Source organism: Bubalus kerabau, chromosome 11 (genome assembly GCF_029407905.1).
Source record: "Bubalus kerabau isolate K-KA32 ecotype Philippines breed swamp buffalo chromosome 11, PCC_UOA_SB_1v2, whole genome shotgun sequence".
Lineage (NCBI taxonomy): Eukaryota > Metazoa > Chordata > Mammalia > Artiodactyla > Bovidae > Bubalus > Bubalus kerabau.
Window position 1 is genome coordinate 108,985,612 of NC_073634.1, and position 17,318 is coordinate 109,002,929.

At 67.5% G+C, this 17,318-nt stretch overlaps 4 protein-coding genes across 7 annotated transcripts; 1 reads left to right on the forward strand and 3 right to left on the reverse strand.

The window, feature by feature from the left end:
* Positions 1-25: 25 nt before the first annotated feature.
* LRRC26 (leucine rich repeat containing 26) lies at positions 26-2,000 on the reverse strand. The gene is made up of 2 exons (XM_055541660.1): positions 1,100-2,000; positions 26-1,021 (listed from the first exon to the last, which is right to left on the reverse strand). Exons 1-2 carry the CDS (start codon positions 1,776-1,778, stop codon positions 711-713), a joined length of 990 nt encoding a protein of 329 aa, XP_055397635.1. The 5' UTR covers positions 1,779-2,000; the 3' UTR covers positions 26-710.
* A 738-nt stretch (positions 2,001-2,738) lies between these two features.
* Positions 2,739-3,639, reverse strand: TMEM210 (transmembrane protein 210). The gene is made up of 4 exons (XM_055541789.1): positions 3,552-3,639; positions 3,295-3,430; positions 3,043-3,072; positions 2,739-2,916 (listed from the first exon to the last, which is right to left on the reverse strand). The coding sequence occupies exons 1-4, from the start codon at positions 3,637-3,639 to the stop codon at positions 2,739-2,741; spliced, it is 432 nt and encodes a 143-aa protein (XP_055397764.1).
* Positions 3,640-5,904: 2,265 nt separating this feature from the next.
* ANAPC2 (anaphase promoting complex subunit 2) lies at positions 5,905-15,822 on the reverse strand. Of its 3 annotated transcripts, none has more exons than XM_055541662.1 (13): positions 15,466-15,662; positions 14,716-15,215; positions 12,989-13,121; positions 11,989-12,163; positions 11,529-11,648; positions 11,177-11,294; positions 10,403-10,584; positions 9,879-10,020; positions 9,488-9,563; positions 9,211-9,414; positions 6,696-6,825; positions 6,255-6,490; positions 5,905-6,181 (listed from the first exon to the last, which is right to left on the reverse strand). In XM_055541662.1, the coding sequence occupies exons 1-13, from the start codon at positions 15,571-15,573 to the stop codon at positions 5,969-5,971; spliced, it is 2,337 nt and encodes a 778-aa protein (XP_055397637.1). In that variant the 5' UTR covers positions 15,574-15,662; the 3' UTR covers positions 5,905-5,968. The 3 variants fall into 3 exon arrangements, with proteins under 3 accessions (XP_055397637.1, XP_055397636.1, XP_055397638.1); XM_055541661.1 differs by having other exon boundaries at positions 14,593-15,215; positions 15,466-15,657; XM_055541663.1 differs by lacking the exon at positions 5,905-6,181 and having other exon boundaries at positions 6,271-6,486; positions 14,593-15,215; positions 15,466-15,822.
* Positions 15,675-17,228, forward strand: SSNA1 (SS nuclear autoantigen 1). Of its 2 annotated transcripts, none has more exons than XM_055541671.1 (3): positions 15,675-15,830; positions 16,217-16,416; positions 16,704-17,228. In XM_055541671.1, the coding sequence occupies exons 1-3, from the start codon at positions 15,779-15,781 to the stop codon at positions 16,809-16,811; spliced, it is 360 nt and encodes a 119-aa protein (XP_055397646.1). In that variant the 5' UTR covers positions 15,675-15,778; the 3' UTR covers positions 16,812-17,228. The 2 variants fall into 2 exon arrangements, with proteins under 2 accessions (XP_055397646.1, XP_055397645.1); XM_055541670.1 differs by having other exon boundaries at positions 15,681-15,830; positions 16,178-16,416.
* Positions 17,229-17,318: the final 90 nt, after the last annotated feature.

A 17,318-nucleotide genomic window follows, 5' to 3' on the forward strand; every position in this document is an offset into this window, starting at 1 on the left:
GACGAGAGCCGCTGAGGACGGGCCAGAGCTGAGCTGGCTGGGCAGGGCCGCAGGGCGGTCCGGCAGAGGCAGGGCCCTGGGGTCTCTGAGCGGCAGGCAGAGCATCTGACAGCCCGGCAGAGGGGCTTGGCGCAGAGACTGGAGCCCCATCCTTCCTGGCCACTCCCAGAGCTACGGTGGGCCTTGGCCCCGGCTGGCTGGGCCACCCCTCCCGTGCCCCTGCGCCGCACGGCCCCCGCCTCACCTCCCCCTTCCTGCCTGTACCCCTTCTCTGCTTCACCCCATCCTCTGAGCTGGCCCTGCCCTTCCTGGACTGCAGACCCTGAACCCCACCCGCTGGCAGCGCCTCCCTGGGGCGCTCTCGGGCTCCCCACTGCCTCCCACCTCTGGACCCTGCGAGGGCTGAGCCTTCTCTTTGCCTCCTCCGCCCACCACCCAGGGTGGGCTTCGCAGACGGCTGGCTCGGGACTATCCTCAGCCCCGCCAGGTGCAGGCCCGGCCTTTCGGCGTCCAGGCGCACCTCCCCCGTGCGGCCCGTGCCCTGCACCCCAAGGGCCCGGCGCGCGCCGACCCCCGCCCCACCCGGTGTGTGCAGTGGTGATACCAAAAGGAATGTCACGAAAAGTTCGAGCTGTGTCGCTTGTTGACGCCTGTCAGGAATGCGGAAGGGGCAAGCGGGTCGGGGGAGGTTCGAGGGCGGCCGCGGCCCCTCAAGCTTGGGCGGCGGTGGCCGCAGGCGAGGCCGTGCCGGGGCCAGGATCCGGCTGCCTCCTCTGCTGGCGGCGGGCGGCGGCGCGGCGGCGGCGGCGGCGGTGGCGAGCGCCGCAGGCAGTGAACGCGGAGCCCAGGGCCAGACAGGCGGCCAGGCTAGCAAGGAAGGAGACGGGCCCGAGACCATAGACCACGGCCAGATCCCGGGCGGCAAGGGGCCGCGCGCAGTGGCTGAAGGCGGCGTCCGGGAAGGCGGTCAGGGGGCTGAGCGTCAGGCGCCCCGGCGACACGCAAAGCAGCGTTTCGGCCTCTGCGGGACACGGGCGCGGCGTCAGACGGTCGCAGGGGTAGCCGCCCGCCCGTCCCGCCCGCGCCCGCGAGGGCTCACCTGGCGCGTGCCGCGGGTGCCCGCGAAGCCAGGCGCAGAGTGGGCGCAGCGCGCAGCCACAGGTCCAGGGGTTGCCGCGCAGGCGCAGCGTGTTGAGAGCCGGCAGGCCAGCCAGGAGCCCGGACGCGAGCGCAGGCAGGTCGTTGTCCTGCAGGCTGAGCGCGCGCAGCAGCGGGAGCGCGCCCAGCACCGCGGGCTCTAGGCGCGCCAGCCGGTTCTCAGCCAGCGAGAGGGCGCGCAGAGCGCGCAGTGGCGCGAAAGTGCCGGGCAGCAGCGCCTCTAGCTGGTTGGCGCTGAGGTCTAGCTGCTCCAGCGCGCCCAGGCCCCAGAAGGCCCGCGCGTGCACCCAGCGCAGTCCGTTCTCGCGCAGGTCCAGGCGGAGCAGCGCGCCGGCATCCACGAAGGCGCCGGGAGGCAGCGCGTGCACGCGGTTGTGGTTCAGCAGCAGCACGCGGACGCGCCGGTTCAAGCCCCCCGGCACGGCGGGCAGCGCGCGCTCCGAGCAGTTGGCCTGGCCCCCCGGCGCGCACACGCACGCCTCGGGGCAGTCTAGGGCGCCCGGGGTTCCCCAGGAGGAGGCTGCGGCGGGCGCCTGGGTCCAGACTGGCCACGGCAACAGCAGCAGTAGCAGCTGCAGCGGCGGCGGCGGCCCCCACGAGGGAAAGGAGGGACTCCGCATGGGGACAATCGTGGAGGTCCGCTGTCCGGGTGTTACCGGAGCCGGTCCGTCCCTGCGGCGCCCGCACAAATATTAACTCTCCGGCCTGAGCACAGGCAGTTCCTGTCCCACGGCTTGTCCTGCGCCTAGGGCGGAGGCTGGGCAGACAGCCAAAGTCAGGGCACTGCCAGCCACCTGTCCCGAAGCTCTGAGCTCCACTTGGCTCCGGGCCAGCAGCGCTGTAAAGACCGCGCCCAGTCTTCACCTGTGTGGTTCGCTATCCTGTGACCCCAGGAGGCCTGAGCAACTGGACCACGCCATCCCCCACAATCTCTCCCTCTCCGAACTCACAGCAGCGACACAACATGGGAGTCAGTGCGCCCTGCTGCTCACCCCCCTCTGTCTCCACTCAGCAAGTGATCCCAGGGCGCACACAGCAGTCCCCACCTAGCACGGCCCCATCCCCACGGTGGACGGTTGAGGGGCCCCTGAGCCCAGGGTCCAGGAGATGTGGTGGGGGGCAGGGGGAGGACGGCACCCCTGAGGAAGGGGAGGTAGTCACCTGCCCCCCTCTCCCGCCCCCCAAGGGCTCTCCCGGAACCTCAAGGAGACGCGTGGGTGGGGCAGGGCCACCGGCCCAAGTCCTCCAGTCACATGCTGCTTCTCTGGACTCGGGCGAGTCACAGGTCCTGTCTTGGCATTTTCTCGGGGTGGGGCGGGGGCGGGGGCCTGCGGGCTTCACGGGACAAAGCAGCAGGCAGAGGCAGGGAGGAGCCAGGCTGAGGCATGCAGGAAGTGCAGACACCCAGAGGTGTGGAGGGTGGACAGCGCGAGTCTAGAGCGGGCACCCCACTGAAGAGAAAGAGGGCGACCAGATGGTGCAGGGCCCGCCCACCGCAGACACTCCCCAGAGGGGCCCAGGGAGGACAGCACAGAGTAACTAAATACTGTTTAATTCCCCTCCCCCCAGCGCCCGGAGCCCTACTCAGGTGGGGGGGGTGGCTCCTCCAGGGTTGGGTCCATGGTGATGGTCATGAGGCCATGCTCTTCCAGGGGCTGCATCATGGGGACCGCCATGTCGGGGTCCATGAGGTGGGACTCCACGTGCACCGTGCGCAGGTCCATGTGGTCTTCCTGCACCCCAAAGTGCCCCACCATCCTGCGCAGCACGGCCCAGGTCAGGCCGGCTGCAGGCCGCCCCGACCACCCAGGCCTCCACCTCCTGGGGGCCTCCACCTCCCAGGGGCACAGCTCACCCTTGGGGCCCTCCCCTGGGGTCACTCACCTGCTGTCCATGTGTGCAGGGCACGTTTCACTGGGGTGGGGGGGACAAAGGTGAGGCGTGAGTCTGTGAACAACGCAGCTGGCCTCCAGGCGTCCAGAGGTGCCCCCCCTCCACCTCTCCCTAACCCAGTCTGAGAGACATCCTTCCCAAGCCCTCCTGCTGACCTCACCCGGTGAGACTGGGAGGCTGGGGGGACAGCTTGACCCAAAGTCCCCACCTGCCCCCCGCCAGTCAGCCCTGGGATTCACGCACCCCTTGGCTCGAATGACACCAACGGCCACGATGACCAGGGCGCAGAAGCAGCTAGCGCTGATGCCCGCCAGCACCACCAGCAGGGCGATGAGGGCCTCGCGGCTGAGGCCGAGGCTGCACTCGCAGTAGGCTCCAGCTGCAGAGACACGGCCGGGCAGCCAAGGGGCCCGCGTCACCTGCCAGTGGCCGACCCCTGAACCCCGCCCCCGCGGCCCCCGGGCCTGGCTGGGCGTGGCCGGGGCTGGGGGAGGCCACACCTGCAGCAGGGATGAGCAAAAGGGACAGGCACACGAGGCCGAGGGGGCCGCCGAGCAGGCGGGAGTCGGGCTGGGGACAGGCGGCCATGTCCAGCCCCCGGCCCGCCGCACGCCTCTGGCCGGAGCTCGGCGGAAGGCGCTGACCTCACAATGGAGCTGTGAGGCAGGGAGGGCGGGGGCAGGGCCTCTCCTGGAGCTTCGCTGCCCTGGGCGCTGGGGGCCTCGGGGAGCCCTGGGCAGGCGGCCCCAGGATGGACAGGGCCGGCAGGGCGGCCTGGAGTGGCCTGGCCAGGTCTGAGGCAGGGCGGCGGTGGGGCTGCCCTGGCCTTGGGGGAGGACCACTTCATGGGAAGCGGTACCACCTGTACTTGGGCCCCTGGGGGCAGGGAGGCGGCGGCCTGGAAAGCCCACAGTGGGCAAGCCCCAGCCTCCGTTTGTCAGGAAGAGGGCTGCAGCAGCTTGGTGGAGGGAGGCTGGCCTGGGGCGCAGCTGACTAATGTCCCCACACTCCCCCCAAGACTGAGACGAGCAGGAGGCCTGGGCCTGGACCTGGCAGTGTTCGCAGAACACCCTTGAGGAGCAGGCGGCTCTTAAACCACTACGACAGCGTCTGGAGCTCTGGGTTAGTTGTGTTGTTAGTTAGAACTCATGGCCAGCTCTGCGGTCTGTTCCCTGTGCGACCTTCCCACACACCAGACAAGTGCGGCTCGCGGGAGCTCAAGGTTAACCTCAGCCCTTCCCTCTTCCCCTAAGGACCTGGCAAGCAAACTCGAGCAGCAGGAGGAAATACCTGTCCCACACCTGACCCTCCAAGGCACTGGGGGCTGCAGCCAAACCCTGGTTGCCAGGGACCTCCCTGACCCTCGCACGGTGCCACTTCCTGGGGGCGGCTCCTGGCACACCTCTGCACCCGATGACTGAGGCAGTGACTTGAGACGCTGGGTTTCACACACTCGTGCAGAGTCCAGAGGGACTTGGGGCAGGTGTGTCCATGTCCAGGGGCCGGCAATGCCACCCTGCCAGCCCGGTCCAGCCGGTTTCACCCAGGCTAGGACAAGAAGACAGGCCCAGCCCAGTGCCAGGCAGGAAGTCCTCTTCCCGTGACCACAGCACAGCCCCCGGGTGGTCCGAGTCCAAGGGGGACACCTGCCGGCCTCTCAGCAACTGCAGATCCCTCAGACTCTGCGAGGCCCTCCACGCAGCAAACCCCAACCTGGGGCGTAAGGAGTCCTAGAGCGAGCTCCTGGTGGCCATGCGGTCAGGGCTCTGGGTGCCCCTGCCATGGCTGGGGTTCACTCCCTGATCAGGGAATCGAGACCCCAGATGACCCTTGGTGTGGCCAAAAAAAAGGGAAGGGCCCTGGAAGCAAAGCCAGCACTGGGGCCCTCAAGCAGAACAGGACAGGAGAGGCGCTGGGGTGAGACCGGGGGAGCCAGGGGGCCTGGGACGCCCTGCGGAGGGGGCGGGCAGTGCAGACGCTGGTCCTGAAGGATCTCTGTCACCTGGGGCAGCGGTGCCACCAGGCTTGAGCGGGTCCAGCCAGACAAGCTGGATGAATGAAGGTTGGGCCACAGTGCCCGTAATGCTCAGCACAGCTTGAAGGCCTCAGGCCTGGCACCAACACCCACCCCACTGCCTCCTGGGAACAGGGGCGGGGCCAGTGCTGGACCTCCAGAGCGGCTGGACGGGGCCTGTGCGCAGCCCTGGGGGCGGCTGGCTCCCAGGGCCCGGCCTCTCCCTCGGGGGAACAGCCTGGCCCCCAGGCGCCCCCAACCACACCTCAGGGGCATGGGAGGGGTGGGTCTTTCGGAAAGCACGCCTCACTGTCAGCCCCCAGCACTGACTGCTAGACCACAGCGGGGACACAGGCAGCCCCTCGCGCTGCAGATGCGAGGGGCCACCTGTCTGCCCACCCGCCTCACACGTTCTGACAACACCCTGGGGCCACAGGAGCCCTGGAGCTCTCAGCCCAGCACTGGGATCTGGACCCTCAGGCCGGGTAGAGGGAGGGGGACCCGAGTTCTCTCCAAGGCCAGAGGGGTGAGGCCAGGGCTGGGGGCCCTTGGGCGGAGATCCAGGAGGTCTGTTTCCCAGTTGGCTGGCCCCTCATTGGCCGGAGCCACAAGCCTGATGTGGGTTTTCGTTAGCCACGGTGACCGGACACTCATGTGCCAGGACTCCTCCCGACCTGGAGCCCACACAGGTGTGCAGCCCCCACCTGCTGGGGGGACCCGCTCTGCCTGGATGCGAGGAGGCCAGATGTGCAGAACAGGAGCACACGCCCAGAGTTGGCGGCGCGGGGAGGGCCTGAGCACGAGTCCCTGGGGCCACAGAGCTGACACGACACGGAGCATGAAGAACCATCTCTTTACTCGCATTCTGGGGGTGGGGGTGGGTGGGCGGGGCCTGGCGGCGGCTCAGCCACAACTCTTGGGCAGGCGGTAGACGCCAGCAGAATAGACGAGCTGCTGGTCGCGCACCTTCCTCTGCAGGAAGCCCTGGAGCTCCTGCAGGTCGATCTCGGCCAGCGCGGGGCCGGTGACCACGAACATGCGCAGCATGCTGTAGATGCGCTCCAGCGACAGGCTCTCCAGGTTGGTCAGCATGGCCTGGATGTACGTCCAGAAGAGCTGGGGGAACAGCCGCGGTCAGGCCGCCCTGCCCCACCCCCGCCCCCCGCCCCCGCGGGCGGGCCAGGCGCACCAGCAGCTCCTCCTCCTTCTGGTCGGCTTGCGAGGCCAGGCCCGAGTCGCTCTCGTCGTCGCTGTCGACCAGCACCATGTTGTCTCGATCCTGCGGCCGCTCTTCCTCCACTACCGAGAAGGTGCCGGCCGGCTCCTCGCGCAGCACGCCCTGCTGCAGCCACACGGACAGGCGGCGCCGCAGCAGCGCGGCCGGCATCTTCACCGCCTCGCTCAGCTCCTCCAGGCCCCAGCTGGCTGCGGGCAGGCGGCGGGGCGTGGGCAGGCGGCTCCGCTGTGCCCCTCACGGGCCCAGCTCAGCCGGACCGGCAGGACCTGGGGGAGGGGTTGGGGGCGGGGAGCCGCTCGGGCCCGCCCACCCTCCTCGGGCGACGGGGCGTGTCCTCCTGGGGGCGTGGCCGGGTGGGGAGGGGTGGGGTGTGGGCGCGGCTGGGGAGCTCACCTTGGTCCTGGAAATACAGCAAGACCACAGCCTGCACCGGGGTCACCGCCACGGACAGGGTGCGGTCAGCCAGCTCCACGTCCATTGTCACCAAGCCCAGGGTGTGCTTCCAGCTGAGCGTCCGCATGGCCTGGGGAGGACAGGGTCAGCGCGGGCCGTTGGGCGGGTCCCGCTGGACCAGGCTTAACCACCTGGGGGCAGGCGGGGAAGGGCTCCACCCCCAGCCGGCGGGCGGCAGCTGCAGTGGCAGCCAAACCAGCACCCGGTGGGCTTCCCAGTTCCCCCCCCTCAGCAAGCAGCACCCGACAGGCAGGCCGCCGTGTCCCCACGAGACACGCCCACTTCCGGATCCCAGGATCTCAGAACGTGACCTGACCTGCGGATGTCGGTAGGGAAGACAAGGTCTGGGAGCGACGCGGGCCCTAACCTAATAGACCGGTGTACCTGTCAGAGGGTGGGTGCGCAGACACGGGAAGCAGAGTGGAGCTGGAAGATGGGGGAGGGACTGTCTGCAGCCTCCAGGAGGCCCGCAGCCTCACCCAGCCCTCCACCACAGACCCAGCCTGCAGGGCCAGGAGCAGGTGCTACCGCAGTGCCACCTGGCGAGCAGGCGTCGCCACGGCCACCGCGGGTGCTGGCGGGCCTCAGTGTGGGTGCAGCGTGCTGCTGAGCAAGCACCTTTCCCAGAAGCGCAGCTCTGGCGGTGGCGCTGCGGGAGGGGAGGACTTGGAACGTTCTGAGCTGCGTGCTCGTGAAAGCCAGGGTTGCCCTGGGGAGACTACAGGGAGAAACACGACCCAAAAGGCCCTTCTGGTGAGGCCTGTCGCAGCGCCCCTGGAAACGACTGCAAGGCGGCCGCTGAAGGAACAGCAGAGACGAGCTCCGCTGGGGTGAGAGGGCTGGAGGGAGACGCGGGACGCTGGGCTGAGATTTCCAGGTGAAGTGTGGGAGGTGCAGCCTGCAGCTTCCTCGCTGCTCGTGTGAACCGAGGAGGAAACCAAGAAGGACCAGCGAGCCCAAAGGAGCGCACCACGCCACGCACTCCGCGACAGAGCCCACGAGGCCTGAGAGGTGAGCTGGTCAAAGCCACATCAGCCAGCAGCGTCCAGGGACCAGCACAGGGGGAGGAGAGGCATGGGAGCCCCAGTCCGGGCACTGGACGCTGAGACCTGCGTGGACGCCCACAGGCTTGGGCCTCAACAGCAGGGCAGAGATGCTGGCTTAGGTCCCTAAAGGCAGCTTGTTACGGTACGGTCACACAGAGTGGGTCCTGGGGTCCTTGGAGGAAGAGGGAACTCTGCACCAGACACTGGGAGAGGCCGGGTAACACGAGCTGGGGTCAGAGTGACGCACCCACAGCCAGGAGCACCTGGAGCTCGGCCACCACGAGAGGACAGAGGATCCTCTCTTGGAGCCTGTGGAGGGGGCACAGCCCTGCTAACACCCTGACTTGAGTTTCTGTTGGCGTCACAGATGCCCTTGACAGATGCTGCAACTGAGAAAACAGGTCTCTGTCGTGTTTAAGGCACCTGGCTGTGGTCTCTGTTACGGCCACCACTGGGGACACCGGTAGGGTGGCTCTGGGCCAAGCGCTGCCCCGAGTCCCGCAGCCTCCACGGCTCCGAAGGGGGCGTGATGCTGAAGCTCTCCACAGCCGGCAGCTGGCCGGGTCCTAACCAGGCGCTGTGGCTCCAAACCGTGACCTTTTCAACCCCAACTCAGGTCTGCAGCGGGACAGCTGTGTGGCCAACAGCAGAGACCATGACCACCCCCGTGTATGCAGCACCGCCCTCGGGCAGGAGACCCGCCGGCAGGAGCAGAGGCCCCCCAGGCGCTCCAGCACCCAGCTGGAGGACAGCTGTCTCATCAGGCGCACCCCACCAACCTGAGAAGGGGGCCGTGTCTGAGTCTGCCTTCGGACCCAGGGGGACGCCCTGGAGGAAGCCGGTGGGGCCTCTCCTGACAGGCGTGCTACAGAGGGAGGCTGGGGAGGGCCCCTCAGATGTCTTTAGCCAGGAAGGGGTGTGTAGGGCTGAGGTGGGGAGCACAGGCGGGCTCCAGGACCCTGGCCCCCGCCGCCCTCCCCTGGCTCTAGAAGGAAGCCCCTAGGATCAGCTCTCCAGCGCCGAGCCTCTCCCCACTCAGGACCTCAGGTCCTCAACCTTAACAGCCGCACCCAGCCCGCCCCGGCGCCGGCTCACAGCAAACCCAGAGGAGCCGCCAAACACCCCAAGAGAAGCCAGGAGACTCCCTGGAGACACCCACCAGGGGACACAGCGGGTCCTGGGCCAAGCACTGCCACCAGCCCGGGTTCCGAGAACAAGCGGACGCTGCGGAGGCAGCCCAGGGTCAAGACTTGCGCCAGCACCGTCGGGCACAGCAGAGCGTGGAGCGCGTGCACACACAGACGGCACGTGCGCACACGCGGGCTCCAGGGAGAGCGCAGAGAGCGTGGATCCCAGAGCAGACGCAGGACTCGCGCGAGGCGCCCGCGGCCCCAGCAGCGCAGCCCTACCTTCAGCTTCTCGTACTTCCGGCAGTAGACCTCCAGGGCCTCCCTGATGTCCTCGGGGACCTCCAGCTTCTCGTCCTTGAAGGGCGGCCAGAACTCACTGGACAGGATGACAGCGTAGACTCCGAAGGGCGGCTGCTCCTCGGCGGGCCGCTTCTCGTCCTCCTCCCGGATGTTGGCGTTGATGCGGCGCGAGTCCGCCATGTCCTGGGGAGACGGGCCTCCTGAGGGTCTGGGTGGGGGCGGGGACCAGGCGGCTGCGTGGAGCCCGGGTGCCCACCTTGAGCATGACCTCACAGAAGTGCATCGGGGCCTCGCCAAAGCGCAGTTTCAGCAGCTCCACATTGCGGATCTCCCTGCAAGGACGTGTCTCTGAGGGGTTCGGCGCCCCCGCCCCAGCCAGCCCCTGCAGGGCAACACCCAGTGCCCTGCACCCACGTCCCCAGAGCAGGGACAGCCCCAGCCCGGGAGGCCAGGCGGGGGCCCTAGGAGCGGCCACTCCAAGTTCTCGGGCCGTCCCCAGGCACCCGGGGCAGCGGTCGAGCACAGGCTGGTCCCTGCCGCGCCTGGGGACCGCGCTCGTCTCCACTGTACACTGGAGCTGACAGAGGACGACTGTCCTGAGTCAGGGCCACGCCTTCCCTGGACGCGGGCGACCCCGCAGGCCTCACCGCTCGGGGCTGAAGCTGAACTGGTGCAGCAGGCGGTCGGCCAGCAGCGAGCGGTACTCGTTGATGAAGAGGTCCTTGCTGCCGTAGATGCTGACCAGCAGGCTGATGATGTCCGAGGAGCGCCGCTTGGAGCTGGACTTCCCTGGAGGCCAGGCACACAGGCACCTCAGACGTGGAGGCGGCACCGTCTGCGCCGAGTAGCCTACCCACCGCACCCCCGCATGAGGCCTGGCTCTGGGTCCCTGGTACAGACGTGCAGAAACCTGCCCCTCCTCCAGCGGAAGCAGCAGGGCCGGGGGCGGGGTGGGGGGGGCAGGCAGGCACCCCCTAGGGCTCTGATAGGGGCCACGGTCCACGTGGGCCAAGCCGGCCAGGGGAAGCACCCTGGGGAACCAGGCCAGGTCGGGCACGGACCAAGGACCTCCTAAAGCTCGAGTGCGTGCAGCGACAACTTGGAGGCCAGAGATCCGACCCGACTGGGTCCCCCTATGACCCCGGGCCTCGCAGGGCTGCCTGACGCTGACCTGGATCTGCGTCCACGGGGTCAGGGACCCAGTCCTCCGGCTCGCCAGAGTCGTCCTCGCTGTCCTGCCCCGTCTCTAGGCTCGCAGGGTCCGTCTTGGACAGCTCAACAGCCAAGTCCCCCGTCCCATCCGAGTCCCCCGTCAGCCCCGCCACGATCTGCCGCACTGTGTCCTCCCGCGTCCTGGTGGACACGAGCCCTTGCTGCCTGCTCCAGCCGACCCTGTGACCCCACCGACCCCCACAGGCAGCACCCACCAGGCACATGCTGAAGGCAAGGCCATCAGACTCCACTGCCACCCCCCAAATTTAAAAAGCCACCGTTTCCTGCATCAGGGGCTGAGACGACAAGACAGATCCGGGCCAAGCCACGCACGGCCAGGGGCCAGCAGGCTCAAATCTCTACTGCCCCAGGGGCTCCTGGCTGGCTGCGCTCCCTGGCCAACAGTCAAGAGGCTGCTCCTCGGGGTGAAAAGGCCAACACAAGACCCGTCCCTCCCGTCAGCCCTGGGCCAGCTCGCAACGAGGCAAAGTTGAGCCTGTGTGTCCGTCTGTGCTGACCTGGCCCTGGGCCTGCACACGGGTGTGGTGACCCTGGGCTGCAGGCCCACAGCCAGCACGGCAAAAGGAAGGCGCCCAGCTTGGGCTGCCCAGCCTAGGAGGACGCCTGGTGCTCAGGAGACCACGTCCTTTTGCTCCACCAAGGCCTGCAGGGGGCTCAGCAGCACAAGTGGGGCTGGGGGCCCTGAGGGTTCCCTCAGCTGCCCTGTGCTCACCGCAGGTACCGGCGAATGGGCTCACAGGCCACCTCCAGGACAACCATGGACGGGTCCAGCACGCGCAGCGCCTTGATGGCCGAGATGTACAGGGTGATGATGTCACATGTGTTCACGCCTGCGGTCAGGACAGGAGACCCCGAGCAACACAGTGACGTGGCGATAGACACCCCGGTCAGGTGACCTGCAGGTCCCACTGTGCCGTCACCCCCGGAGACCCCCGTGATCTGCAGTACTGCCCCTCCTCCAGCCCCACCACCGGTACTGAAGAGTGGACCTGTTCTCACAGGCTGGGGCAGAACCCCGCCCCCGAAGGCAACAGAAAAGCTTCTTCACCCCTCCCAGGCTCTACCTGGGTGGAGCAGCCGCGTCTCCAGGGCAGCCTTGAGGGACACGAGCAGCTGCGACCTCTGGTCGGTCCTCTCCAGGCAGTACTTGAGGTCTTCCACAGCGGGCCTGGAGTCCGGGAAGTCTGTGGGGAAAGGCTGATCCTGGCATGTGCACACGTGGGGTGCCCACAGACACTGGACGGAGGCCTGGAGGGTGAGCGGCCACACCTCCACAGGCTGCAGGGAGAGGCCCTGCGGGGGCCAGGTGTGGCCCCTGAGCACAGCCACCCTGAGGGGCAGATGGGCGGAGCAGAGCCCAAGGGCCAGTGCAGAGCTAGGGGGCAGACAAGGCGCCTCTCCCGCCCAATGTGGATGCTGGGTGGGGCCTGGCTGTGCTCCAGAGGCAGGGGTCCCGGTGTCCCTGACCCCCAGCCCAGGCTGAGGGCAGAGGCGAGCGCAGGGGCTCCCAGCGGGTGGGCTGACCTCGGATGATGCTGAAGAGCTCCTCGATGCGCAGGCCAGCATAGATGCGGTAGAAGAACCTCTGCACGTGGCACCGCCAGCGGCGCAGCGTGGTGCCCGGCTCCGGGGACGCGGGCCTGCTGGGGCCGTCCTGCAGGAACACCTTGCCCAGCCAGCCAACCACTCTCTCAATCCACTGTCGGGAGAGCACAGGTGTGGGGCTCCACGGCCCAAGCCCAGGGCAGAGGTGCAGCTGCCTGCCGCGGGCTGGGCCTTGGGAGCCCCAGGCCACCTGTCTGAGACCAGGAGCACAGTGAGATCAGCAGATGGGGGCCTGAAGGGGCCTCCCAGGGCCTCCCCCCACGCATACCAGCACCAGGCTCATCTCCGGCCACACTAGCTCTCACAGAGAGCGCTGCGTCTGAGTGGACGGACACACCCTGGGGACCGCGCACCCAGCCAGCAGCAAGACGGCCCGGACAGTCTGCCGCCTGGGGACAGGACGGCTATCCCCGGGCCTCCAGGCGTGCACTACATCCCACTGCAGGGACCCTAGCACTGAACACCACCCCCACCCTCAGCATTGCAGCGCACATGCGTCCTCAGGAGACAGGCGGCAGGATGTAGCAGAAGGGGGTGGGTGGGAAGTAAGGCAGGCTGAGAGCCCCACGGTTGGGCCCGGCTTTCCCACAATGCTGTGCAGCCCAGGGCAGGCCCCAGGCCACGCCCCAACAGCATGGACGCCCCAAGGCCCCTCGCTGGGACAGCCCAGACCTTGGGGCTGCCTCTGGCCATGTGGCCCTGCACAGATCTCAGCAAGCATGTCACAGGCTCTTCCTCACTGGCGCCAGGGTGGGCCCAGGATGACCAGCCTCCACCCAGCACCAAGACAGCTTCAGTCACCAGCAGCGCCCTGATTCACCCAGGTCACCACACTCTGCCCACTTCTAAAGCCAAGACACCTAGTCAATTTTGCCAGCAGCCTCTTCTCGTCTGTGGGCGGGGGGCAGGGCCTCCTCACCTTGTGGAACTCTCGCAGGAAGGAGCGCTCGTACTCCCCCCGACAACGGTCCTCCATCCGCTCCCGGGTCACCTGGTGCAGGGTGCTGGTCACAGCCTCGGCGCTGACCCGCTCCAGCAGACTGAGCCTGTGCCTGGAGGAGAGCCCTGCCCGTGTTGCACACGGCACACGCACCCGCCCCACACCCTCAGCACAGCCTCCTGCAGCCCTCCCGCTGGGGCAAAACCGCATCGGGGAATTCAAGGCAAAGCCGCTGAGATGACAGAGCACCGGTAGGCACCTCCTGCTCTCCCCAAGGGGTCAGCATCTCTGGCTACTGGGGCGAAGGCCCTGTCCACCTCCTAACAACGGCCCTCAAACAATAGCTAAAGACGTCACAGCTCCGGCCACGTACGCTTTTACCACGTACATCTGTTTACCACAGATGTAGCAGCCTCTGCTTCTCAGTGCTGATGCTGACCTGTGATGGCAGAAACCCCGAGAGAACAAAGCTTCTGTGGAGCGCGCACAGCCTCAGTCCCCCCCTAACCCTAACCCTAACCCTAACCCTGACCCTGACCCTGACCCTAACCCTGACCCTAACCCTAACCCTGACCCTAACCCTAACCCTGACCCTGACAGCTATGCAGCTGCCACGCCGCTCAGGCTGACGCCGTCATCATAGGGGCCACGGGGCGTCCCGAGTGGCCCAGGGGTCAGGAATCCTCCCAGTGCAGAGGACACAGGTTCAATTCCCGGTCGGGGAACTAAGATCCCATATGTCATGGGGCAACTAAACCCCACGCCGCAGCTTCTGAGCCCACAGGCCACAACCAGAGAGAAGCCCGTGCAGCACAACAAGAGAGCCCACGTGCCGCAGCCAAGACCCAACACAGCCAAGTAAATAATAGGAAAGTAGGTGTTTTATAAAAGTAAGCATCCACAGAGAGTCAGGGACCCCTATGACAGGACCTGGGTCGGACGACAGAATCCTTCCCTCCTCACAAGGCTAGAAAGGCCAGCAGTTTGCCCAGCATGCTGGTCTAATCTCTGACTTGCTCTACAGAGAAGAAATAGCAACCGTACTTTTCTCAATTCCCAGACAAACGTCATTCCACTTCTGAGAACCTACAATAGGCACAGCAGAATTCTGCACAGCCCGGGAAACTTAGAATCATGCAGCCTTAGCGTAAGCAAAGTACAAAGTTCTGAGCCAGGGAGAATGACAGATGCACCCATGGCAAGGACAAGAGGCATAAACTCATAGAGCACACACACCCTGAGAGCCCTTGGGAACCAGGGCAAGTGGCAGAGACCAGCCCCGGCCAGCTCACCAGCTCTGCGGGGGCGGGCTGGACCCACAGGGGCCAGCAGGAGCCAGGAGGGACTGGGGCACGGCGCACGCAGGCCGCGTACTCACAGGAGGGACTGGGGCTCGGCGCACGCAGGCCGCGTACTCACAGGAGGGACTGGGGCTCGGCGCACGCAGGCCGCGTACTCACAGGAGGGACTGGGGCACGGCGCACGCAGGCCGCGTACTCACAGGAGGGACTGGGGCTCGGCGCACGCAGGCCGCGTACTCACAGGAGGGACTGGGGCTCGGCACACGCAGGCCGCGTACTCACAGGAGCTGGCTGAGCTGGTGGAGCTGCTCCAGCGCCTGGCGGCACCAGCACCGCTGCCTGTCGCTGCCGCACCCCGCGCACAGCGGGCTCTGCAGAAGGCGGTAGTGCCGGCGGCGGGCATACCTGCTGTCCAACTCCCCCTCCAGTTCCGGGTCTGTGCCTCCTTCCCCCTTTCTCTTACTCTGCAGGTAAACTCTCAAGAAGCGCCCATAAAGGCGCTGGATCATCTCCTGAAAAGCTCTGGGAGTCGAAAAGAACAGGACGCCCCGCAACGTGGTGTGGACCTTCTCCCGAAGCCCCTGAGCACCGGTGCCCATCAGCAAGCCCAGGCGAGTCCATTTCTCCAGGAGCTCTAGACTACGCAGGTAGGGATCGAGGCGGCTCTCCAGCAGACCGAAAGCATCGAGGAGCAACAGAAGGCACTGGGGTTCGTCCGCACAGTTCTCGCGCTGAGAGATGGCATTCCAGAACTCGAGGGAGATGTTGGCCTGCAGGTCTGTCTGCAGCACCTCTACGAACCACTCCTCCAGGACCGAGTGCAGACCGTGGCCCCTGAGCACTTCCACCGCCGCCCGGAGCTCCTCCTCTTTTGGAGGGACGGCACCGCTGGTCCGGGAGGACGCCTGCAGTACAGAAAACCGTGAGGAGAAGGGGACGCAGCGCGGAGGCGGAGAGGGTGGAGACAGGTAAGGACAAGCGGGAAAGGGACAGCGGGGACGGAAGGCCACGGGAACCCCGCCGCCCTTCGTCGCAGGGACGCAGGCCCACGCGAGGGAAGGGCTGCGGAACACGGAGGGAAGCCAGGACGGACGCCGGCGGGCTCGGGGCCCCGGGCACCGCGCGCCGGCCCGTCGCCCTCTTCTCGGGCCTCACCAGTCCCAGCGCGGCCGGAGGCACCAGCCCGGTGCTCACGGTGTTCCAGGCCGCCAGCAGCTCCTGCGCAGGCCCCGCGTCACGGCCCGCCTCCGCCGCCGCCGCCATCTGCGCCCACCAGCCCTCAGAGCCGCTCGGCGAGGCGCGCCGCGATGACGCCGGGCTGGGCGCGCACGCGCGACGATGACGCGCACGGTGCGCGGCGAGAGGCGCAGGGCCGGTGACGCTACCGGGGGCGGGGCGAGCGGAGATCGTGCGCAGGCGCCGAGGGGGGCTGCAGCGGCGGTTGGGGCGGCGGGACCCGGCGGCGACCATGACCCAGCAAGGCGCGGCGCTGCAGAATTACAACAACGAGCTGGTCAAGTGTGAGTGGCCGCGCGGCGAGGCCGGCGGGCAGGCTGGGAGGGCGGCGGGGTCGCCGGCCTGCGGGCCCGGGCCGGTGCTGGCCCGCAGCGCGCGGCTGTTCCGGCCGGAGCGGCCCGGACGCCGGGCGGAGCCGCGGAGTGGCCGCCCCGAGAGCCGGCGTGTGTGGCGCGAGCAGGGTGCGGGGGCCTGGGCGCGCTCGGCCCCTCAGACAGCATGGGGGCTCGCGCGGGGCCTTCTGAGTCGCCAGACGCCCTGGGACGCCGGCCGCCGGCCTGGTCTGGGTGCCCGGGCCTTCGCTGGCCGCTCGCCTCGCGCGCTGGGGCCAGCGCTCCCGTTCCCGCCGCAGCCCCCGGCGCCCACCGCGCCCGCTCCCTGCCCGCCCCAGGCATCGAGGAGCTGTGCCAGAAGCGGGAGGAGCTGTGCCGGCAGATCCAGCAGGAGGAGGAGGAGAAGCAGAGGCTGCAGAACGAGGTGAGGCAGCTGACGGAGAAGCTGGCCCGAGTCAACGAGAACCTGGCGCGTAAGATCGCCTCTCGGAACGAGTTCGATCGGACCATCGCGGAGACAGAAGCCGCCTACCTCAAGGTGGGGCTCGGGTCCGGGTGCTGGCCCTGAGGCGCCTAGACAGGTCGTCGGCCCCCGGGAGTGACAGCGCGGCCTGGGTCCTACTGTTGGCGTCTTGTCGCCGTGTCGCTGGCTCCAGACTGAGCAACAGCGGCAGCCGGAGGTGTGAGCCGGCTTCCCAGGGTGTGAGCAGTGGGCTTTGGGCTATACTCAGAGGGGAGCAGGGCCCGGCATAGGAGAGGGCGCCGAGCTGTGGCAGCTTTCCGACGGGAGGAAGAGTGTTAACTGGGTGGCGTCTCTGTCCGCAGATCCTGGAGAGCTCGCAGACTCTGCTTAGTGTCCTGAAGCGAGAAGCGGGGAACCTGACAAAGGCCACAGCCTCAGAGCAGAAGAGCAGCGGAGGCAAGGAGAGCTGATGAGGCCGCGGGTGGGGGTCCTGCCTGTGGTCAGCGCCCCCCCGCAAGCCTGTCTTCAAAGCATCTTTGTTCTTCAGGGAAGCAGCTTTCTCCTTTTGTTGTCTTTGGTGCCAAGAGAGGCAACTGCCAAGCTCCATTGGCTCTGGGTGACAGGATGGCCCTGGGCGTAGCCCACCCGGTGGGGGTCTTAGTCCTGCACTCACGCAGGCTCTGGGGAGGGTAGCTCTGTGCAGGGCCCCCACACCACCCGGGCTGCAGGGAAGGCCCTGCTTCTAAACTTAGCACTGCAGGAGTCCCCACACTTCCTCCCTCAGCTGGTAGGTGCCCAGGCAAGTGGGGGAGGGGCCGGGGCCCTTCTTCACCTCAGAGCTTGCCCTGGAGGCCTGTGACTGTCAATAAAATTTGTTTTTGTAAAGATCCATGCCAGTCTGCTGCCTGTGTAGAGTGTGGGGCTGCCAGATGTAAAACGTACCCCCTGCCCAAATCAGAACACAAAACCGTGGCCCA